Source organism: Cladophialophora bantiana (genome assembly GCF_000835475.1).
Source record: "Cladophialophora bantiana CBS 173.52 unplaced genomic scaffold supercont1.12, whole genome shotgun sequence".
In the NCBI taxonomy this organism is placed as follows: Eukaryota; Fungi; Ascomycota; class Eurotiomycetes; order Chaetothyriales; family Herpotrichiellaceae; genus Cladophialophora; species Cladophialophora bantiana.
Window position 1 is genome coordinate 661788 of NW_015971586.1, and position 22990 is coordinate 684777.

Sequence of the window (22990 nt, forward strand, 5' to 3'; positions counted from 1 at the left end):
GCTACTCAAAAACTGAATTTCTCCAGCTTCACTAAGCGGATCCGCGTTGTAAAATTTCTTCTTGTTGTGACCGATTAACAGGCGACATGCTGTTGCTGTATTGTGATGTGCTAACATTGCTGCTCAATAGGAGGCCCCCTTCCCTTCGCCAATTTAGGCCGCGTCGAGGTCCCCAGCATCAACCATGACGTTCTAGTTGGTGGGGTGGGGACAGTCGACGGGCTCGTGGCCCGAGACCTCTAATCTCGCCGTCTCCTCTTGCCCTTTCGCCCTGTATCCTCCTGCGCTTCGTCTACTTCTTCATCCTTCCCTTTTCTCAATTCGTCTGGCTGCAATCCCCAGGCCTCGGCATCAATCCAGTCCTCTCCGTCGGACCACTCGCCCACATGCCCCTCGGTTCTGCACCAGTTCCACACTTTGTCCCGCATCCTTTTCGCCTTGATGAGTTTTCCCAACACGGCCTCGTAACCACGCACGCTTTCTTCTTGTTTCTGGATATACATCATTAGAAGGCGGCGGGTCTCAATTAGTTCGTCGACGGGAAGGCCGAGGCGGGCTAGACTTCGTGGGGGCCTGTGGTTGGCTGCTAGAACTGGAGGAAGGAGGAATAACGGGTCAGGCTGAAGGAGGTAGGAGTCAATGGATGAAACTGTCGAGTCGGGGGAGAGAGGAGGAGTCGGGGCGCTGGAGCTGTTGTGCTCGGCGGCCAGGGCTCGAGTAATTCGTCGCGTGGGTTTTGGACGACTATCGTCTTCGGATGCTGCTTCACCCTCCTGCTCCTGTTGTGGCTCCTGTTGTTGTCGTTGTTCTTCTTCTCCTTCTCCTTCTTCTTCTTGGCCGTCTACGGGTAAGGTGATCGACGCCCCTCGTGCTTCCTCTGGATCATCCCCAGCCATCTTGTTTTTGGAAGCTGGTTCGCCGTCTTTTTTATGAATTCCATTCATTGTTGGACGATCGGATTCACCGGCTTCTTCTTTGGCAGGGTGCTCGGCCGCGATCTCAGCATGCATGCGGGACTTGCTAGTCATTATAGGGTGATGCCCGTCATTTGCGGTCGAGCTATTCTCTGGCACACCAGCCTCAGGATTGGCTGCACTCTGGTCCCTCCCCCCGTTCGCGTGGTTGTGCCTATTTATGCCGTTCTGGGAGGTCTCGTTCTTGAAGCCGCGCTTCCTCTTCTTTCCCGCTTGCGGTGTGGGCAGTTTGGGTTTGGGCTCAAATAGATCCCAATCGTCTGTACCTTCAGTACTCTCACAGGGTATCCACGGCTCATCCCCCATGAACTGTCGGTTCAGATTTTTGGCCCGCCAGAGGTTGGCTCTCTCTTGACGCAGTTTCTCTTCGGTAGATTTGATCATATCAGGGAGGGCACGGTCAATAAAGGGTAGAGACAGTGTAGGGTGACCCGAAAGCTCAGAGGGATGTTTCAAGGGACATAGCAGTTCTGACCCATCATATCAGCGGTTGTTCAACAGAGAGAATGCAGTTAGAGGCAATACCTTCGAGTCGGATGCCGGCATAAGCGTTCTCGTCTTCAGCGTCCGCATCTGCCTCGGCGTCACTTTCGCTATCTTCCAATTCGTCACCATACTCGTTGTATCGTCTCGGGTTGCGCTGCAGGATGTATCGCGTGTAGCCAGCATGTTCTATTTTCTGCGGTCGCAGTCAGCTCTCAGACTTCGAACACCCCACCCGATGCTCAGATCGGGACCTACTTGTTTATGGCCTTCTGGCCCGTGAGGATAAGGCAGAGCGCCGGCGTGAATATAATTTGCACCACGTGCTAATTTATGGCCTCTGTTCGTAGCCGCAGAGGTGACTTGATCCGTGGGACCTGGTCGAGTGGGTAGGATTAGCACAACATGGCGCGGCGAGCACGTCTCAAAGATGGAAGCGGGTATTTACCATCTCTTTCGCGCCGTAGAGTTCTTTTAAGCGCTGCGATTGTCTCTGCAATTTCCACATGTTGAGGAGGCATGTTGGCGGTCGAGAGGGTGTAGGGGCGCAGCCGTGCCGGACAATGTTCACAATACCAACCCCAGCAAGTCGGGGTGCAACTCGGTGGGGAGGGCGCGAACAAGAGGATGTAGGCGAGTAGCCAGAAGCAAAACAATGGTCAATTATCACTCAGCATAATGAGCGTACTATTCTGGGCCTGACATTGGAAGAATGAGTGGAGCGGACGAAGTGAGGAGGAGAGGAGGCTCGCAGGTCAACTGCCAAAGTTGACTACAAGTACACGAGAAGCCTCACCTGGAGCCACTCCTCGTCCGCTTGCCCACAAGCAACCCAGCAGGCAACTCGCCAATCACAATATGCGCCCTGGACTGAGCCTCCGGCAAACTTGCCCCGAAAAAAAGCCATCAGGGTTTTTCCGGCCTATGACGCAATAATGCCAGCAAAGCAATTGAGTTCGTGTTGTATGGAGTACCGTATCCTCTGCCTGTCTCTTGAGTCCTGGTAGCACTGAGCTCGCCGAGCTCGCTAGGTTCCCTTCTAGATCTGTTGTAGCCCGTCCCAGTCTTTTGGGCATCTATTGTCCCTCCGCGAAGAGCATACCTCGTCCCGTTACGCCTTCTTTCGTTCCTTCGGCTTCGTCATAGACCGGGTCACAGGCCTGGTTTCTTTTTTCGCATAGATTTCCGCAGTGAAGGGACTGGGAAACGTCAGTATTTGTACCTGCAAAACATCCAAATTGCCTCACTCTTCGAATCGCAGTGCACCGAGATACGTCACAAACACTTCCAGAGTCAACAGCACTCCGGCCGTCCGCCCATAATACAAGGCCGTGCCCAAGAACGACAGCGTACTCCCCCAGTACATGGGTGCGTCGGTGACGTTGAACGGAAATCCCTCAACTTTATGATCCATCAGGATGCCAAAGTAGTCTCCCAAGTACGTCCCGGTGACGCCCAGTGCGTACATGCTGGACAGCACGAGGACATTGCCAGTGAGAAACAGGACCACGCCGAGTTCCGGTTGATGTAATGGGAGGTAGATTGGCTGCTCTTCCAGTGCGGTCTTGTAGAGGGAGTCTCGAACGACGCCGATGGCGAAGATAGTCACTGCCAGAGCATAGCAGCCATAGTAAGGTGAACCAAAGGCCTTGGTCAAAAAGTGGGTTTTGTGCTCTGTTCTAATCAGTCATAAGCTTCCGTCACGGAAATATCTGTCTTACCCTGTCGGGCGACGATGCTTTCTCCAGTCAGTACTAGAAAACATCAACGCCAGGGTGTTCGGTACTTACTTCCAAAAGATTGGATTGAATGCAATTGCCGCCGCCGCAACTGCAGGATTATGTCAGTCCGTCTCAAATAGGCATCAGCCATGGAATTCGGGCCTTACCGTAGAGTGACGGTTGGGACGTGTCGATAAACCCAATCTTCTCTTTCCCATTCAGGCCAGCAAAGATGTTCTGAATCTTGTCCATCTTTGAGGCAGTTTGACCGAGCTTGTCTTTGTCTCTGTCGACGGTCCTATGCAGGAAAGGCAAGCAAGTGAAAAAGAAAACTAAGCAAAAAGGAAGAAACACGCGAACCTCAATCGAGGTGAACAGTATTTGCTTGGCGTAGATATGACGTGATGCTATCTACAAATCCTTTTAGCATTTACTACAAGCTCCCCCATTCATAACTTCTTCAAAACTGAATGGTTGTGTAATTAACAACTGCCGCCTTTTCGACCACCGCACACAAAACATACAGGATAGCAGACGGCATGCTAGTTCTCCAAATAGGGTTTTCTGCCTCGTGCCTTTCCCCAGGCTGCCGAAGAACGGCAATGGATTTGTGCCACCCATTCCCTCCTCGACTGACTTCCTCGCCTCTCTACAAAAGAAAGTTGATCTGTGAAGCTGCAGGGCAATGCGATGGGATATACTTTCAAGTCTATCGGGCAAGGAGAGCTTTCTAGCTCACCATTTCTGGCACCTCTGATGTTGTCAACATAGCTGCCAAATTGTGTTGCTCAGACCTTGACGAGCACATTCCCTTTCTTGTCAACCTTGACTCCATTCCCTCCCGGAAGGACCCGTAGAGTCTGTCCGAAATATGCATCAACCACATTCATATGCACTCCGATCCATTCATCCTTCTTATTCGGCAGTATTCTGTAGGTCAAAGTCTGCCGACTGATAGGGACCAAGCTGATCGCGCACGCTTTCGGCCCACTGAACGCAAAGTCCTCGCTCGCCTCCATGGACGCGTTAAATGTAAGAAAATGCATGCTCGGATTCTCGATCGTGAAAGATAACTTGTATGCCCCAATGTTCGACGACGGTCCCAGACTAGTCGAGGAAACGGTGAGCATGACTCTTGGCTCGGCCATCGGCGCCACGAGTCTAGGCACCTCAAGAAGCGTTGTGCTGACTTCGTCTGAATCTTGTCGACGCCAGCCAATTTGTAGGGCGAGTTCAACCGCCACCGTATGTCGGTCGCCCAGTATTTGTTTCTGGAGCGTGAGATCAAAGTCAAATGTTTCTGTGTGATCTGGCGTTATCACGGTCGAAATCGTCGCATTGGTGTCCTTCACCGCATCGCTCGTCTCCACCATTTTCCTCACGATCCCAGTAGTCGCTGAACATACCGCACCGCCTACGATTTGCGTGGCTGTGAGCAAAATAGCTTCAATAACTAGAGGCTCCGTGGCGAAGGAGTAAATGCTCGCCGCGACGGAGTACAGATGCCTTAAGCCGAGTGAAGTCGAAGCATCGGAGTGTTGTGGGGGCACTTCGAAGAAATTCGGCCAAGGCTCTTCGTCCAACCGGGGGATGAAGTCGTAATTGGCTTCAAATGGGCGAATGACTGCGACATCGACAGTCAGGGTCTTGGTCAGGATCGTCTCTTGTTCCGACTCGAGCCGGTATGTCGCGAGGAGTTCTATTTCGTGATCGACCGCGGCGGCAGTATCGGTTATGCGGAGCGACACCACAGCTTTTCCTGATGATGGGATTGTCCCGAGTTCACGGTCTGGTAGTGCCAGAACACCAGCTCCCGACGCAGTCGCTCGAGCCATTTCGACTCCCTCCCCGGTCCACATCATCTGCGCCGCCCCCTCAACTGGGCTGATCATGCGTGCACCGAGCGAAACAATTGCGTCTTCCTCTTCTTCGTTCAAAATCTCAAAGCTTATTGTCATTGATTCGTTCGTGTAGTATGATCGTCTAAGTCCGGGAGCCTCAATCTTCAGCTTTGGTGGTTTGGGCTGCACATTAATTTTATTGAAGGCATTAGACTCTTGTCCAAGCGATCGAGGCGTTGGCACGCCGGCTTTTGATTCCCACCACTGACCTACAGTGTGTGAGAAATTAGTTGAGGTTGCGGCAAAGGTGAGACTCTCATCGTTAATGATAAGCGTGACGGATGCAACGGAGACTTCCCCCGCTTCCCTAGGCACGACACGTAGCCGGAATATCTTGATGTAGTTTGGTGGAATTGTTAGATCGGCACTGCCAGTCTGAGACGCAACAGCGCCAGCAGAAGATCTTCTTGTACCTGATAATGGCGTCGTCGAGGATTCATTCAACCGGACGTCTACAAAGTGGGCACTCGAAGTGTGGGTGTCGCCGTCTTCTCCTTCTCTAGCAAGCAGATAGACGGGTTTCAGGCTGCCTTCGAAGACGACCTTGATCTCCGATAGTTGGATTGCCGGCAGACCGACCTGTGCTCGAGATTGTATGCATAGTTGACATTCCAGTGGCTCTCCAACAAACACATCGTGGGTTGAGAAAGCAAATGTTGCCACCAACGGAGAAAGAGCCTCATCAATTCCCACGGCAACAGACAGGAGCCGGTCCGCCGGGCTGGACGGTGCGATTGCCCGGCGTAGGTCATAGTTAGTGTTGGGCTTCCGGTCAAATACATCGTTTGATAGTTCCCAGATCAGCTGAATCAGCAATTCGCCATCTTCAACATGGGCAAGGCAATCAAGAAGTGCCCAGCCAAGGCCCTGAAGCAACTTCCACCATCCAGCATGTCTCCAGTGGTGGCTATACCACAACTGTCGTAATGTGGTGGCTGCTTCTCCCCACGATTCTGCGTGGATTTGCTCAAACGCCTTCTGAAGTTCGAGAATCTCCATTTTGCGCAGCTGGCCTCGCTTTGCAAAATGACTGATAGCGGCATCCAACGTGGAGATGATCTCCTCCACATAATTGTATCCTGGGCTTCCGTCTACGGGGACTTCACGGTATGGCTCAAGGGCAAGATATGTGTCGTAAAGATGAGCCTTGCTGGCAACCATGGAAGCTGGCGAACGACCTGGTGATTGCCTGTCGTCTTCTGGAATTTGCAGGGCCCATTGTCGACGAGCAACGACACACTTCTTGGCCATATCCAACCAGTATCCCTCATGATGAAGCTGTTCCCAAGGGACGAAGCGCTCGCCCACGGAAAGTGATTTTTCCACATCAACAGAGATGGGAAGCAGGCCAGGGGTGTTGAGGAGTTTAACATGAAGTGGAGGATATTCGGACCGAGATACTAGGTCCGCCATGATTTTTGCCCAGGCAGTCTGCCACGCTTCCCAGCCGTAATTTTCTGTTCCCTTACCTCTTCGATTGACCAAATCTCTGATCCGGTCTCGGTGGGCGACCCATGATCTCACGGCGGTCGTAACTTGATCGGTCCACAACAGGCACCTGATCGTGCGAAAAGCAATGGCATCCGCCAGCAGCCTCGCTTCGTTGAAACGTGGACTCCAAACGGCAATAGCATCTATAATTTCGGCGGCAAACAGACTATCGTAAGCAGTCTCGTAGTTTCGACAAGCGGCATCCATCTCCTGCCGAAATTCGGCGAAGACGCCAAGTTTGAATTCATATCGGACGTTCCAACCCTGCAAAGACAGTATGTGCGAACTACCCGGCTGTACAGTGGGCTGAGGGGCTGCGTTTCGATTGCGCTTGCGCCGTGCATGCTTCGAAAGGTCCCGGTAATATTCTACGCAAAGAGGATGAAGAGACGAAAGAACAGAGTTGACAAAGGCATCAGTCTCTGCGAGCGAAGAGTTATGGGCGAGGAAATAAATGCTTTTGCCATCTAGGCCGGTTGCACGTCGAATGGTGCTGAGACGCTCTTCGAGATCGGAAGGGTTGACTATGCCATCCCCAAGCAAGATTACCACAAGTCTGGTCTTGTAATTCGCCGACGTAAGGACACTGCGCACATTGTTGATCTCCGATTTCAACTTATTGTCCTGAAGGGAGCTTGTGTTGGGGTCGGAGCCGAGAGTAAAGAACGTCAGAAAGGCACATGGCAGCCGTGACTGGTGTTTTGTGATCCACAGGGGAGAAATGATGCCGTCAGGATACAAGGGAGAGCTGGGAGTCAAGGGCGACAGCGGAGAATGCAGAACAAGTGCCGGCGGTGGGCTTCCATTTGCACCGACAGCCGACAGACGGGGAGAATGGGGAGGAGGCGGTGCCTTGCGAGGCGGAAGAGTGTAGACCTGCACCATGTGTCAGCGTCACAATCATTGAGCAAGGGGCTTATGGTAAGGGGAGCGCTGACCTACCCGTCCAACCTCGACTATCTTGAAAACCTTGCCATTCCTCACGGTGGAATATTGAGAGTGCCATGGAATACCAGAGGCATCTTGTTCGCAGAACGATCGGAGCAACTGTTCGGCGAGAGGGCCGCTGACAATTGGTGCGTCGACCTTGATCCTAAATCCACCCTCATGCAAGAAGTCGTGCGTCTTCACCAAGCGGTCCGGCTCGCTCGGGCTTCTCGTATTCAGGCCTGAGAGAAGCAGTAAAGGGAGGTTATGAAGGACATAATCTTGCGGGTAACGGTCCATGATTATCAGACATCTTGCGTTCTAGAAGAAGTCAGATGCCGATGCCCATGACAGAGGAGCGATTCTCTATCTCGCACTGAAGGTCCAGGTTATGCTGGCAGCAAGGGGCCAAGGAGCAATGTCGTCAAACTGCATCAATTGCATCAATCTGCATATGTTGGGAGGTCGAAGTGAGATGGACGAGTGAACGAGTCTGTCTGCGCTCGCCGCAGTTTCCGAATCGGGATCAAACGGCAGATATTATCCAGGTACCAAGCCAGTACCCAGTAACTCCTCGCCCGTGTGGTGCGAAACACTTTCTCCTCCCGCGGACAGGCTCGCCATGCAGCTCAAGATCTTTCTGAATTTCCCCAAGGCTTTCTCGCCCCGTCGAGACATGCAATGATACCTGATCTCCGCTTCTGGGGATGTGGCTCAGCATCGTTGCTTTGAATCATATAACCTTCTGCAATTTGGTGACGACTCTTCACCTTAGCAGGGTTTGTTTCGCTGGCTTTACCGAGTACGGGCTATGGGGTACATGCTCTTGAACCATGCGGCCACTTCAACTAAGCACTTGGCCAACCCACAACTGATCCAAACAAACCCGTACTGCTTCATATACGTGGCTGCAGCTGTTGGGTATCTCCTGCGGACATGGCACGTTGTTCCGATTGCATTCACGGCTGCGTTGTAACGCCGAGTCAGCGTGGGCTCGTCTCTACAAGCCAGACCCGAGGACGGATTGCACCAAATTCTGCAATCCGGTATTGCAGATTGCTATCGACATGAAATACTCGTCGCGGCGAGCTTCGTCTTTACCTCCAAGGTTGGCTCATGCCTGTACCTATGGCTCTTTTTGTGCTGGTGGCTGCGTAAACCCAGCATTTGCATGACTGATAGAAGCTCGATGTTTAAGATACATTTTTGGGAGCCGGCTTTCCACTGCAGGTCCCTTCTTCGAGAGGTCTAGAGCAGTTACTTGAAAGGGTATTTGTCTCTTCTGTCTCGGTCCGCAGAGCTCAATCCACCACAGCTCCACGGATAGCCCCAGTTTCTTTGTCCAGTTCCAATAATGCAGCCAGCTGACTAGACCCACCTGTTTGTCATGGCTCCATGCGAAGCACAGATCGTGGCCTATCTCTTTCTACCCATCTACCAACCTATGAACCCCCGTTATTGTCGCCTTTTTGCCGCTGTTAGCTTACCAAGCCATGCGAGGAACGGCTGATGCAGTTGGACCCTTTATTGGTCTACACGACCGGCAAGGCGAAGCCATAGAGGCAAACTCTGCTGGGTACTTATTACGACGATGCGTAACAACAGTTCTGAATCTGGAAGGCGCACAGGGCGGCAAGACGGCAAGACGCTATCTCGGCTTGCATAGCACAGTCGGGCCCCCTTCCAGTGGACCAGTGCCAGTTGCATGCAACCATCTGCAGCCTAAACTGACGAGGACAAAACTTTGACCGATCCATGTGGACCCAAGACTTCAGTGCACCGGGATGCACAAGACTGCACGAGGTCGTGTGGGCATACCTACTTGTTATACGGTACTTGTACACGGTATACGGTGGTCACGGGCCGCCGCCAGCCAGGTGGCAAGGGCTTTCATCTCAAGAATATCCCGTCAAAGCAGGCGCCCAAGTCCAATGAATGGCCATTGCAGGGTGGAAATATTCAGCCGGACGATGCAGGTGCAGAATCACCAACATTCCTAAAAGAGTAGGTGCTCTAGGGGGCTAAGCCTTGGACGCGGCCTTGATTCCACCTCCTACTGTACTTGTAGCAAATGGGTTGTTCGAGAAGACCAATGATAGACCTGGCCAGCCTGGCACCCCACTCTCCCGCTTTCCCGGCGGCGAGTCAGATCCATCGAGATCCAGAGCCTCGTCCAACTTGCCCTGATCCGGCCGAGAGTTTCAGCTTATGGTAACCGCATCCCTCCAGTCGGGAAGTGGTGTGATCTCCGCCAGCATCACACGAGAGTCTCTCTTCTCGATCTCAGGGTCGAGGCCCGCCCTTTTTGAGCAAGAAATGCGCTGTACGTAAAGATTTTCATTCCCGGAAGCGAAATTGGCGGTGCCGACGTTGTAAATGAGGTATCAGGAGAGCCAAGGCGGGTGGGCCGGTTAGTCACAAATTATTCAGCAGGATGATCCGAGTCCAAACTGGATCTGGGCTATCACCAAAACCTGCTGGCTGATGAGCCTGACAAGCTAGGCTCCAAGGGCGAAATGAAGGTGAGCTGGAAGTCTCCGTGTTCAAAATGTCTCCGAGTCATCTGTTCTGAGTAAGGTTTTCGAAGAAGAAAGCCTTCGTTGACGCTCGAGCTCTCCGGCAAATGCAGCTGCTATTTGAGACCGAGCTATCCGACTAAACAAAAAGGCCCTACTCCTCCCCGAGACTCACACTCTGGCCCAGACTAGCTTTTGTCGCCTTTACTTAGCCAAATCCCGCCTTTCGACGAGCTCAAAAGCTGGGTCGGATGTGTGCGTCTCGTGGTTTCGAGGTGTTACCGACAAATGCCTCCCAGGGAGGACGGGGCACCCAAGTCTTTTACCTGGATTACTGGCGACCCACGCAGCAAGAAGAACATCACACAGATTCGTCGGCATGCGGGGCAGAATTCCGGGGTGAAAGCTGAGAACAGCGCTAGAGCTCGCTCGAGCTCTCTGCCTAGACCAGGTCATCGAGGGTCTGCAAAGGCCTTTAGAGCCGTCCACCCTTCTTCCAAGGTTGACGAAACAGCCGAGAAGCTTCCTAACAATCAGGGCGATGCGAGCAATCGCTTTCACGTGAATTATCCTTCTGCCGCTGCAGGATTTGCCGTCGCTTCCTCGTCTGCCCCCAAGAATGAACGGGTCAGTACCTATCAACCAGTCTCCCCCGTTACGTCGTCCCTGAAGGAGGCAAGTTCAACGAACGAAGATGCCATTCCCACACGGAAGGTCACCATCTGGGATCTGGTCAATCACTCGGCCGAGGAAGAAGAGAGGCATAGGCTGGAACTGCTGGCCTCGACCCCAGGGCGAGACACCGACGAAGGTCGTTGTGACTATTTCGGCAGCAACATAGATCACGCGGAACTCAAGCACGCATTGAGCGAAGCTCGAGCACATTCACCGCGAAATCCTCGAAAAACATCGCCTCCACCAGCTAGAACAGCCCTACAAGCCAACATTTCAAAACGCCGCAAACCCGCTGCCCTGGCAGGTTCCTCAAACGCATCATGGCGCATCGGTATGGCGCCATCCGCCGTCATGACTCTGTCCAAGGAAGACTCACAAATCGAGCAGATCCTCTTACAAGCCAGCACTTTCTACACGAGCAAATTCGAGTCTTCATGGTGCGGACAACTCCGTGACAGCTACAATTCTTCCGCCACGGTGAGCGTTGAGAACTTCAGCGGCTCCATCACTACGGCAGCAGGACTTATGGCAGTGGGACGAATCGACTCGGCCTCTGCAATCCTGAGCCGCGTCCTTCCCACCCTCTCGGACCTCTTGATCTTGCAGCACCCCAAACTCTACTACGTCCTCGCTGAATTCAGCCTTGACGCCTCCAGCACTGAACTAGGTCGACTACGCAGCCAAGTATCAAGGTTCGCCGCCGCCGCATCTCTCACAATCCTCGGCTCTTCTCACCCGATCACAACCCTTCTCCACCTAAGCCTCAAGAACGCCGACCAGCGTCTCCGCCTCCGCGAACTGATCCAGCGGAAAATCCACGAGCTGCACGAGCACCTTTTCAGCGCCACTTCCTCTGAAACAACGGGGCAGTACTACTATTTCGCGCGTGTGCTCACTCAGTTGGGACACCTAGATGAAGCAGCTCGCATCCTTTCGCAGATTATTCCCATCTGGGAGAATACCTATGGCACGAACAGCCTCATGCCGGTGACTGGCCTTCTCGAACTCACCAAAGTCCATCTCGCGTCAGATGACACCTCCAACGACACGGAATCGCTCATTTCTGATGCTCTACGCCGCACATTGACTATTGGAAAGTCCTCAGAGCACCAAGCCGCTGGGCTGGTAGAAGCGGTGCATTCGAGGATGGGCTGTTTGAGGACATTGGGACGGTTACATGTCATGCGGGGAAACGTGGAGACGGCTATGATGCAGTACACCGCGGCGGTGAGTGTGGGAGTGGCCGAGCTGGGAGCCGGTGTGCCCGCTGTGCAACTTGCTTTGGCGGATTTGGACACCGTGACGCGGATGGCCGTGCCTCCTCCAGACGACGAAATGCCCGACGATGCAGATGAGGCGATGCCACCAACAGTGAGGCTGGGACCGGATGTAAGGGCAACGGCGCGGTTGAATTTGAGTGCCTTGAATGCGAACGGTCATTAACGCGCGGGCTGTCGTGTCGCGAGGACGAGGATGAGGGGCGTTAAGACAGGGTGACAAGGAATCGACTACATAAGAAAGTGCTTTGCATGGAGGGCTAGCGCTGCGGTTTGAGACAAGGATTCAAGCGTGATTGTTTGGACGGCCGGCTTTTCCATACACCCGTCTTTGGGGTTCCGAGAATACCTATCAACGCTGGCGGATCTTTTTTGGGGGGAGTTGAATTCATAGTTCTTTGCGCGCATGATGTGAACCATGGAGAGGGCGCGGGCGGTTCAGAATGTTTCAGATTTTCAGAATGGGATCTATGTGCATTTACATCGATAGATTGGTTCTCTCTTTTGTCTGTTCCGTTTTTATTTCCCAGTGGTAAATTCGTCCGCTTCCACTGTTGAATGGAATCCATTTTTATCTTGTTAATTTTCAATTTATCCCCCCACTCTATCGTCCCTTGTCCGCTGATTTCTTCCTCCTATCTCTCTCCTTCTTCTCTAGATTCTGGATATATGCCTCTGCGGCAATGCCGCCAAAGACCATGCCGATGCCCATCCACTGGCCCTTGCTCAGCGAGTGGCCGAACCACATGACGCTCAACAGCATGGTGAACATTTTCCTCGTCACTGTCACCGTGACGAGGAGTAGAGACGAGAACCGCTCCAGAGTGGCGTAGATGAAGAGCTGGCCAACGGCGCCGCAGAGGCAGAAGAGCAGCACGTCCTTGAGCACGGGCGGGTGGCGCTGGAAGAAGGAGATGGCTTGGCCCAGCTCGTGGGTGTCGGTCCGCACAAACTGGGGGAGGAGCGCTGAGGGGATGTACGGTGTTGCAACGAGGTATGCGCTCATCAGGATCGTGCCGAGAAGGTTGAGGATGACCATCATCTGCGGACCGGATGTCTTCCCGTAGCGGCGCGGGGACTGGAAGATGTGGTCTTGAACCGTGTTGGTCAACCCGTCAAACAACAAGTTAATCCCCAACAGCGTCAGGCCGTAGAGACTCGAGTTCTGTGTCTTTTGTGTTTTTCCCGCCTTCGGCGGGTGGTATAGCGTGAATATTGCGACCCCGCTGGTCACAGCCAGCACAATCATGTATTTCGACAGCGAGTATCGTTTGCGGAACAACGCAACGTGCAACGCCATGACGGGCAGTAATTTGCACGATTTTGCCAGTACAAACGTGAGGTAGTCGACGTGGGCGAGGGATGCGTAGCCGAAGGGAGAAGCGAGGGTAGTGGTCACGGTGACCAGCATCAACGGCAGCAGAGAGGAGGTCGAGGGCAGAATGTTGAAACGTCCGGTCGTGTAGAAGAGGTAGACGCTTCCGCTTGTGAAGGCGAAGAACGCTTGGATTGTGTTGAGGACAATAGGAAAGCGGAAGTACTCTTGTTGCACCTGCGCTGCGGAAGGGGAAGGGAGTGGGTATGGCGTAGTGGTGATGCGTTCTTGAAGAACCCCCCATGTCAGAAACGAGGCGTAGATACCGCCGACGCAGACGAGGAGGGTTAGGAGCCCTGGATGCGACCGCTGTGTTTGTGGCCGTTGTTGGAAGGGCGAGGTCGGCTTTCTAGAAGAGGAGGTGACATGGCCGTTGCCGTAGACGGCGCGTTTTTCGGGAGTATCTGAAGGAGCCTGCATGACTTCTCCAGAGTTGATGCGCCGCATTGGGGTGATTTGCTTGCGACGCGCCATGGTCGAGAACAAAAAGGGAAAACAGAAAAGAATGACTAGAGTGAGTGAGTGAGCGAGTCAAAGGAAAAACGGCTGGAGAATGTATAGAGAACAGAGTACAGAGTATTCAATTGCGATCAGGTGAAGTGAAGTGGTAATGTGGCCTGCCAGTGGATCATAGAAGTCGAGCCTCACTGCCTCACGGCCTCACCAGGCTCACTAGCCTGTCAAACCAATTCGATGCTAATAATAACCTTCTCGGCCCACTGTATTTACCCCAGGTTTCCAGAACTTCCGTCTGGTGACCCAACCAGCCCGAGGATCGACCATTTGGGTTCAGTCTGGATTGCCTCGAGATGCCTCACCCTCTTAACGGGGCTTGTTACTTAATTGACAACAAGGATGCCCTCGAGGTTTTCGTCAGTGAGATCCAGGGCATCTCCAATGACCCTCCATCCTTCTACATCGACGCAGAGGGTTTCAACCTGGGACGATTTGGGATTATGGATCTTCTCCAAGTCCACGTCCTGCCATTGCACGAGACCTTTATCGTCGACGTCTTTACCTTGGCGCACCCGGCATTCGATACCATGTTTCAAGGCAACTCACTTAGAATGCTATTGGAGTCGCTGTCCATTCCAAAAGTCATTTTCGATATTCGCAATGACTCGGATGCCATGTTCAATCTCTACAATATAGCCCTGAGCGGTGTGGTGGACCAGCACATGATGAAGTACTTTCAAGAAAATCGATGGGGTAGAAACTTGGCTGGCTTGAGACACTGCACCGAGCACGACGCCACACTCTCATCTGAGGAGATCCGGCGGTGGAGTGAAGTAAACGCGTCAGTTCTTCATCCAAGAAGGGACGACGCAGATTCAAAAAACTTTCCCTCCCAGAGATGACCTCTGGACGCGAACCTCATTCTATATGCTGCAGGAGATGTCGAGCGCCTGCCCTTGCTGCATCGGCCATATTGTCCAAGACTGACAGAGGAAGGTTGGCAGGCCGTTCACATAGAACCTGGAAGAAAGGCTTCGACGCTCGATGCAGCCTAGTTGTGATACTGAGAGCAAGCAAAAAGGCAAGGGGCCATACCGAATTCTAGGTCCACGAGGCTACAAGCATTTGAAAGATAAAGCCAGCAACCCGCAACACAACGCTAACAAGCAGAAGGCAACGAATCACTTCAAGTCCAAGGAATCTTCCAGCAAGACGACTGGAGCGCAGAAACTGGATAGGAACGTGGGCATTAACGATATGAACAGCATAATGGCTCCTTTGCATGGCTTATTGTTGATGGGTGGCCCATCGGGAACCTCTGCCCAGGCACAAGAGGTAAGTCCAATCGACATCTGCTCGATTAGTTGGCCAGCTCACAAGTTACAAAACGACTACCATGACGCTGCTTCGCCATCAGCCAATCGCATTTATGAAAGAAGGACACGCTCAAAAGGAGGCCGAAAGAAGAGGAATAAATCACGACAACGAAATAGTAGCAGTGACGCGAACCCTCAGCAGACCCATGAAAATTGTCTGGATGGATTTGGATTGGACATTTTACGATAAAGATTGCAGCTGGTGTGGGCATTTGTCACAACGGGTTTGATTTTGATATTTGAACAACTCACAGCAGGGCGGGCGCGATCGGCTTCGGCCGTGCCTTCATGCTTCCGACGGTCGAAGTGATCGTCCGCCCTCAAGTTTGACGATAGAAAGCTGAGGATCCCGCCGGTTCAGGGCATGTTGACGGGCCACGATAGATTGATGCGGAAGATTTTCCCTCTCACCTACATCGGCAACGACATCCCATGGCACACGTCGTTTAGCGCATGTCTATTGTGCCTTGGGAGTCCAAGTCAAAGTATCCCGGACACATTGGCGGGAGCCAACTCCATGGGACTTCGTGATCACGTGGGTGCTAGCCAGGGCGGAATAGCATTCGTGGATCGAATTCAGCCTCGTCGCCAGCCATAATTTGAACCCCTTGCAAAATCCAGCCTTGTCATAAGCGATCAGTCGAATGTGTCGCTCCCGACGTCGAGTGGAAGCATAGGTGCCCGAGATTTATTCCTGGCTTCCCATTACTCATCATCTTCATCATCACTCCCAAAGATTGCTTTGAACACGGCCTGCCCCGGCCTTTGCTTCTCGAGCGCCTCATTTTTGTCCGGGTCTAGCGCGGCAGGCTCATTCCCTACCATTGCTGGCGTCGACGGTTGGTTGAATAGAGCTGGTGCCTGTCTTTTATTGACTTCCGACCCTTCGTCATGTTGGAACCCTGCAGATGTGAAAGGCCGAAATTGCGTCGCTGCAGGGCCCGGCTCTCCTGCAGGAGAGGTAGTGCTACTTCTATCCCTACCTTCCTTCGAAGCTGCATGGGTGGGCATTGGGACATTGAACCTTTTACAGAGTAGCCTGGTAGGGCAGAAGTTGATAGTGGACCGTGTCATCGGACCAAACATTCCTAGTTTGGCAGCTGATTCTGCAGGGTCCTCTGGCTTGGTCTTTGGCTTGGTCAATAACGAGGACCCGGCCGTGTCGCCAGATTTACCATCTTGACCTTGTGATAATGTCGATGAAGAAGTAAAACGATTAGCCATCAAGCCGCTGATGGGTTTGAACACCTCCGCCGCTCGCGCGAACTCTTTCATCTCCAGAACCCAGTCATCCCGCCTCATGTTTTCCGCGCGAGGAGGTAGCTCATCGCTCGACCTTAGGCCCGCTTGAATCTCGAGGTAAGTTCGGTACCTCAGCCTCTTGTTTTCGTCTTCAGCATATGGCATCCAACCACCAACTGCACGATTCAAGGCCTGAAGCGCTGTATCTCGTTCAAGTTGAGGAACCATTGTCTGGAGGTCTTCTGTTACCGATTTGGATGGCTCATAACCACTTGGCGGCGGTTCGCTCCCTGCTGCAGGAAGGTTTTGACGACCTGACGCAGCGACCAGTCGATCACGAGTTGCCGGTGTTAAGAAGTCGAACACCGACTTTCCTGGAAGTTGTGACTCCCCTAACAGCGATGCTCGGGATTTGGCCGTGAGATTTGACGACTTAGATGCCACAGCTGTTGCGACAAACGTGGATGTAGTGTCTGCCTCCGTGGATGGCGAAATAGAGGACTTCCAGCCTTCAGGAACCTCAGGAGGTCTATACTTCTCATCATTTATGGTCATTGAGCTCATGGAGTCCAGTTCATCTGCCAGAACAAAACCATCAGGCGGCAATCGACCATCATGACACTTTCTGAGGACTCCCTTCAAGGTTGCTAGTTTCTTAGAGACAAATGTTGGTTTGGTCTTCACAAAAGGATTTGCAGCGCTTCCTGAACTCTTTGATTTTGACTTCGATGTCTTTTCACCTGCAATAACCTTGTGATAAGATATCTTAGGACCCATAGAGTACGGGTCCTCCTCATCAGAATCATCATCATTGAGTACCCCAACACCAAATCCAGTCCTTTTTCTTGCAGGTGCAGGCTTTTTCGTTGGGCCGAATAGCGGTGCAGTTCCGTCCTCATCTGAGATTTCGACAGAGGGCCCAGGCCTGGGATGCTTCGTTGTGATGTATTGACTTGCTGTCTCTTTTTGGTCCTGCAACTCGCCTTGATATCCCAGGCCTTTATGGTCTGTCTTGCGCACGAACGATACTAGCTTGACATCATCTGGGGCAAAAAGATGTGTCTGCGCAGGTTCATCGTCATCTTCTCCTTCTTCGCCGAGTTTTGCTGCTCTTCGTACTCGAGGACCGATGCCTTGGCCTTCACGCCAACCCATTCTCTTGAGCAATTTGGAACCAATCGTTTCATCTACTGGCCGAAAAATGTCAATAGCGGCGGTCTTCCGCATCGCATCGTGCTCCGTGCCAAATCCTGAAAAGTCTGACGAGGTATTCAGTGTGCGCGACTCTTCTGCTTCACGAAAGTCTTCTTCGTCCATGAAATCCTCCGGCTTCTGTTGGGGTACATTCTGCGCGCGGTTCGCGCGGTTCTGCCGGGACGAGACAAAGGAAGAAGGCGTCCATCCTTCCTTGGAGCCTACGGTGTTAAAATATCTGTATCCACCACTTTAGCCATTGTGCCCTTGAGGTCATTGCTCCGAGTGCTCACCCGGCGCTGAAGCCTCCTGTGAAGGCGCCGTGCAAGCGTTTCCGTCCTCTTTCATCTGTGACCTCCTGCTTCCACACTGGCACAAAAGACCCATCGTCTCGGATATTTTCATCTAGAGGAGGTAGGGGTGTTCCGTACAGGACGAAGGGCGAAGACTGTTTTTGAAGATCGGCTTCGAAGGCTTGCCGAGATCGCTTGTAGGCCATGTTGATCTACATGGCCAGGAGAGGATATACAAGAGGGACAGACCAAGGGGCCGCAGGCCGGAAACCCGTTGAACAAAGTACAGTCTATGACTGGCGAGCTCGTGGAGTCGATTGTTCGCACTTTCTCTCTCTTTTTGGCCGAGGACCTGATGATGCAAGTGGATGGCGTTGACGGTTATCTTGTCTGGCGGACAAAAAGAGTGGACGGCCCGCTGAAAGTTGGGTGTCAGACGGCCGCCGATTACGGGGGCGCCTACGCGTCGAGATCCTAGCAGCCGGCACCATGGTTTACTTGTAGGTCTGATACGGGCACCGATCCCGAGCATCTGGTTAAATGCCGCGTCCACTAATCACATCACTGGGGGCACCAAGGGAAGCTCTAAGCAGGTAGTCTAAACTGACCACTCACCAGCAGCTGCGGTACGAGCCCATTGTTGGCCTTGTTGACTGCTATTATGCAGAGCCTGGAGGTGTCGCGGAAGCATTAAATCCCCTCATGCGTGTTTGTCAGGTTCTGGTGAACCGTGCCTTTGCCTGCGCCCATCAATCAAACCTTCACCACCTGATCCCAACTTCGTTCTCCAGAATCTGAACAACTTGAAACACAGCATTGGCACCATCATTTCGCCTCAGGTCATCAATCTCGTTTGCTCTGCCGTCACGACTTCCTCTACCGTCCTACCCGCCCCAATCTGCTTGGACCTGACAGAGCTGTGTTCATCTTACTATCTGTTGAGCTCGCCTTCAACTGCATGCGAGAACCCGATGATACTGCTAGCCGGGCTATCTCCTCCTCACAGTGATCTCTCCGAGCGTCGTCTTGAGATTCACACGCTCTTCGACCCATAGGCGAGGATACAAACCCGATACTGAATCGAGCACCTCCCAAACAAAGCCTTGTGGCTGCAAAGCCCAACGGCTCAAGGGGGTTAGACGTTGCCTGCCGTCCGTGCGCCTCATACTGGCAGGCGTGGGTACTTGAATTCCTACCGCAAACGTAACACTCGATCTGGTCTCCGATCAAACAACCGCAGAATCTGAACGGCGACCGAACCGACTCGTCTAGCACGGTTGACAAACATGGCCACGACGGCATCACAACAGTCTCCGTCGCTGGTGCGCAGTCACTCGACCTCTCGCAACCCTCCCTCTTCATATGCTGCCACTTCGCCCTCACAGCCATCAAGGACGCGTTCTACAAACACGAGACCCTCAAATCATACCCGCTCTGGATCCAGAACCCACGAAAACCCTCCTCAGTCCAATCCCACCGCCCTTGCGAATGTCGCTCGCAGAGATTTCGAACAATCAAATGTCGCTCGTACGACTTCCTCTCGTCGCAGCACGTCCCGAGACGGACGAGGTGAATATCATTCGGAGGCTTCTGCTCACGGGCGATCCTCCTCCCGACCTGGATCTCGACGAAACAGTCAAGATCTAACAGCACCTACAACAGTAGTTGCCAACGGGACAACCTCGCATCCTCCGCCCAGTACAACCTCAAGGACTGAGACGCACTCCTCGCAAACCTATCCCACAATTGGTCGAAGACGGACATCTATAACATGCCAGACAGGGACTTGGTCACTAGGGAAAACCATTGGTCAAGGCAGCATGGGGAAGGTAAAGCTGGCAAAGAACATCGAGAGTGGAGAGCAAGCAGCTATCAAAATCGTCCCGCGGCAATCAGCCGACGAGCAGGGGAATCCGAAGGATGAGCGCGCAGATCGTTCGAAAGAAATCCGAACAGCCAGAGAGGCCGCCATGGTGTCATTGCTATGTCACCCTTACATTTGTGGAATGATCGATGTTCAGAGGACCAACTATCACTGGTACATGCTTTTTGAGTACGTGAATGGGGGGCAGATGCTAGACTACATTATCGCCCACGGCAGGCTGAAAGAGAAGCAAGCGCGGAAATTTGCTCGTCAGATTGCAAGCGCCCTGGACTATTGCCATCGAAACAGCATCGTCCATCGGGATCTCAAGATCGAGAATATTCTTATCAGCAAGACCGGGGATATCAAGATCATCGACTTTGGCCTTAGCAACCTTTATTCACCTCGTTCGCTTCTGAAAACATTTTGCGGGAGTTTGTATTTTGCGGCGCCGGAATTATTGCAAGCTCGTCAGTACACTGGCCCTGAGGTTGATGTATGGAGTTTCGGGATTGTTCTTTATGTTCTCGTATGTGGTAAAGTTCCATTTGACGACCAAAGCATGCCCCAGTTGCATGCGAAAATCAAAAGAGGTGTTGTTGACTACCCTCAGTGGCTGACAGCCGGTACGTTTCGGTCCTGATTCGAGAAGCCTCCCGCTTTCTAACGTCTTCTAGAATGCAAGAATATCATTTCACGCATGCTCGTGGTTGATCCACGAGATCGAGCAAGTCTCCAGGAAATTATGAACCATCCGTGGATGACCAAAGGCTTTAACGGCCCCCCGGACAATTATCTTCCACATAGGGAGCCTCTTCAGTTACCGCTCGATCCAGAAGTCATTGACAAAATGCAAGGCTTTGATTTTGGTTCTGCGGCATATATTACCGAGCAGCTCACTCGGATCCTCGAATCAGAGGACTACCAGAGTGCTGTACGCAGAAGCGCCAAGGAAGACTACAGCCACGCCTCGAGCAGTGGAGAGAAGAAGCGTGGAGTTTTCGACTTCTACAAACGACGAAATTCCATCAGTCGAGAAGGTCTCTCGGCACCATCTTCTGAGGCTATTCGGGGGCATGACCCTATCAACGCTTACAGCCCACTGATTTCAATATATTACCTCGCACGGGAGAAGCGTGACCGAGAGCGACAACAGCCGAATCCCGGTGCGCTAGCAATGCCCATGACGGAAAAAGAGGCGCCTCTCAAACTTCCTGGGCTGCCTACACCGGAGGCTGCGCACACAAACACGTTTGCCCCAGAAATGCCGGGAGAGAAAGCCACAGGTGGCCGAGCGAGACCCCGGGCTCGAACGAACGGAGAAGATGATGTGGCCCATAGTGCGAAGACACTTGAAGCCCCTGAGCGAAAGCCTGCTCCCAGTGCAGTCTCCCCGACTGCCATTCCTCAACCTGATCAGCCTGCAAAGCGCGAGGGAACTGCTTTGGGTCTTTTGCGAAGGTTTAGTACTAGACGCTACAGAGACCGAGACATGGAACGGCCCCAACCCCCTCCCGCGCTGAATATTCAACCTCCAGCTGATTCAGTAACACCTCCGCGGAAGTCCTTCTCTGTTCGACGCTCACGGAGACGAGACCCCAGTCCAACAACCCATCATCAGGGAGGCAGTCAACCTCAGCATGAAGGTCTACTCAGTGCCAGTGGCGGATTGTCCAGAGCCGGGAAATTCCTGGGAAGATCGACCAGCGTCAATTCAGCCGAGTATCGACCACGACGTGTTCTGCATAGGGGACCGTCAGGTAACGATTCTCCAATGCTTGCGCCCGAGCCACCGCCTACCAGCGGCTCTGATCAATCAAGTGTGAACGCCGGCCGGGCTGGCAAAGGCGTGGAGCTTACAGACAAGCCCGCTCCCAACGCCAGCCCCATGACGACGCCGCGTACTCCTACTACGACACGGACCAAATCTTTGGGGCATGCACGTCAGGAGAGCATTCAAGCTCGGCGACGCCGTCATGAAGAGCGACGAGCAGAGGCCAATGTCCCTGAGGAGACGGATGCTGAAATGCGAGATGAGGTCGACGCACTCGATACACCTGCGATTCCCGATACCCCTGGGACAGAAATTTCCAAGCCAGCCAGTCTCAAAGGGTTGTTCTCGACGTCGACGACCAGCAGCAAGCCACCCGAGTTTATCAGGCACGACATTATTCGCGTTTTGAATCAGCTTGGAGTGCAATATACCGTGATCAAGGGCGGCTTCTCTTGTAGACATGCCCCCAGCATTAACCTCGAAGGAGTCAAGGAGCACGTGGCTGGGCTCGATGAAGACCGGAGTGGACGCGTGACAACCGGACATCAACGACGGATTTCGTTTGGCGGAGCGTTCCGGGGCAAAGAGAGAGAAGAGATTAGGGATGACAGGTTAAGCCGACATCATACGAGAAGGCGACAACCAGACCAGAGTTTTGTCACCAACTCCGAAGGGTCGGATGAATATTTGCAACAGAATCGAGGTCCCGATACTCACGACGGGGCCGCGACAAGGACTCGGGTACAAGAGGACAGTGGCGAGCGATTGGTGCTCAAATTTGAGATTGCGATTGTCAAGATCCCTCTTCTTTCACTTCATGGCATTCAGTTCAAGAAGGTGCAAGGGGGAATGAATCAATACCGGTCGATGACCTCAGCGATTCTCAACGCATTGAGATTGTGATGCAATGGGCAGGCAGATGGATTTCCTTTGTTACGGCTTAGCGAAACGCAAATGAAGCAAGCACAGCGCAATGGTCATTGGGCAGCGCGGTTTGACTGTGGGCGTACTGGGAACTATAGTGGGAGTGAGGTAGAGACTGCTGAGCAGCGATTTGTCAACTTGATGAACGGAATGCCAGAAAACGCAGGTACCGAACAGTAGTAGCCGTGGAGGCAGGAAAATGTAGTGTTTTTCCCACGCCTACCTCAAAGATGGATTCTCGTCGTAATGAAGAGTGTCGAGATGAATATCAATTCAATGGCGTGCAGTGACCAGCTCTTTTTGGATTATTCCTGGAGCGAGATTCCACCACCATTCGTTGGCGCGGGCGGGGAAGGGGAAGCGATCGACGGCCGTCGGAGACGAAGGGACTCGGAAAAGATCCGTGGCATGCATCTTTTGCACCTTTTCAACCCCGTGAAAGGAACGATGGATACCCAGAGTACTAGGTAGTGAGAAGCAATTTCAGCCAGAGGATTCGGGGGCGCAGGCGTCTCTCACGCAGCAGT

The 22990-nt window shown here is 52.9% G+C and overlaps 8 protein-coding genes across 8 annotated transcripts; 3 read left to right on the forward strand and 5 right to left on the reverse strand.

Annotated features, from left to right (window-relative positions):
* Positions 1-239: 239 nt before the first annotated feature.
* Positions 240-1978, reverse strand: Z519_08144 (uncharacterized protein; the record flags this gene model as incomplete). The annotated part of the gene is made up of 4 exons (XM_016765872.1): positions 240-1444; positions 1500-1653; positions 1716-1834; positions 1906-1978. The coding sequence occupies 4 exons, from the start codon at positions 1976-1978 to the stop codon at positions 240-242; spliced, it is 1551 nt and encodes a 516-aa protein (XP_016617917.1).
* Positions 1979-2568: 590 nt separating this feature from the next.
* Positions 2569-3430, reverse strand: Z519_08145 (uncharacterized protein; the record flags this gene model as incomplete). The annotated part of the gene is made up of 5 exons (XM_016765873.1): positions 2569-2656; positions 2705-3131; positions 3179-3195; positions 3248-3287; positions 3346-3430. 5 exons carry the CDS (start codon positions 3428-3430, stop codon positions 2569-2571), a joined length of 657 nt encoding a protein of 218 aa, XP_016617918.1.
* A 536-nt stretch (positions 3431-3966) lies between these two features.
* On the reverse strand, positions 3967-7797 carry Z519_08146 (uncharacterized protein; the record flags this gene model as incomplete). The annotated part of the gene is made up of 2 exons (XM_016765874.1): positions 3967-7446; positions 7513-7797. The coding sequence occupies 2 exons, from the start codon at positions 7795-7797 to the stop codon at positions 3967-3969; spliced, it is 3765 nt and encodes a 1254-aa protein (XP_016617919.1).
* Positions 7798-10301: 2504 nt separating this feature from the next.
* Positions 10302-12131, forward strand: Z519_08147 (uncharacterized protein; the record flags this gene model as incomplete). The annotated part of the gene is made up of 1 exon (XM_016765875.1): positions 10302-12131. The coding sequence occupies one exon, from the start codon at positions 10302-10304 to the stop codon at positions 12129-12131; it is 1830 nt and encodes a 609-aa protein (XP_016617920.1).
* Positions 12132-12569: 438 nt separating this feature from the next.
* Z519_08148 (uncharacterized protein) lies at positions 12570-13814 on the reverse strand (the record flags this gene model as incomplete). Its single annotated transcript, XM_016765876.1, has 1 exon — positions 12570-13814. The coding sequence occupies one exon, from the start codon at positions 13812-13814 to the stop codon at positions 12570-12572; it is 1245 nt and encodes a 414-aa protein (XP_016617921.1).
* Positions 13815-14149: 335 nt separating this feature from the next.
* Z519_08149 (uncharacterized protein) lies at positions 14150-14698 on the forward strand (the record flags this gene model as incomplete). The annotated part of the gene is made up of 1 exon (XM_016765877.1): positions 14150-14698. The coding sequence occupies one exon, from the start codon at positions 14150-14152 to the stop codon at positions 14696-14698; it is 549 nt and encodes a 182-aa protein (XP_016617922.1).
* A 1179-nt stretch (positions 14699-15877) lies between these two features.
* On the reverse strand, positions 15878-18107 carry Z519_08150 (uncharacterized protein; the record flags this gene model as incomplete). Its single annotated transcript, XM_016765878.1, has 2 exons — positions 15878-17846; positions 17902-18107. 2 exons carry the CDS (start codon positions 18105-18107, stop codon positions 15878-15880), a joined length of 2175 nt encoding a protein of 724 aa, XP_016617923.1.
* Positions 18108-19187: 1080 nt separating this feature from the next.
* On the forward strand, positions 19188-22442 carry Z519_08151 (uncharacterized protein; the record flags this gene model as incomplete). Its single annotated transcript, XM_016765879.1, has 2 exons — positions 19188-20391; positions 20443-22442. 2 exons carry the CDS (start codon positions 19188-19190, stop codon positions 22440-22442), a joined length of 3204 nt encoding a protein of 1067 aa, XP_016617924.1.
* Between the last annotated feature and the right edge of the window lie 548 nt (positions 22443-22990).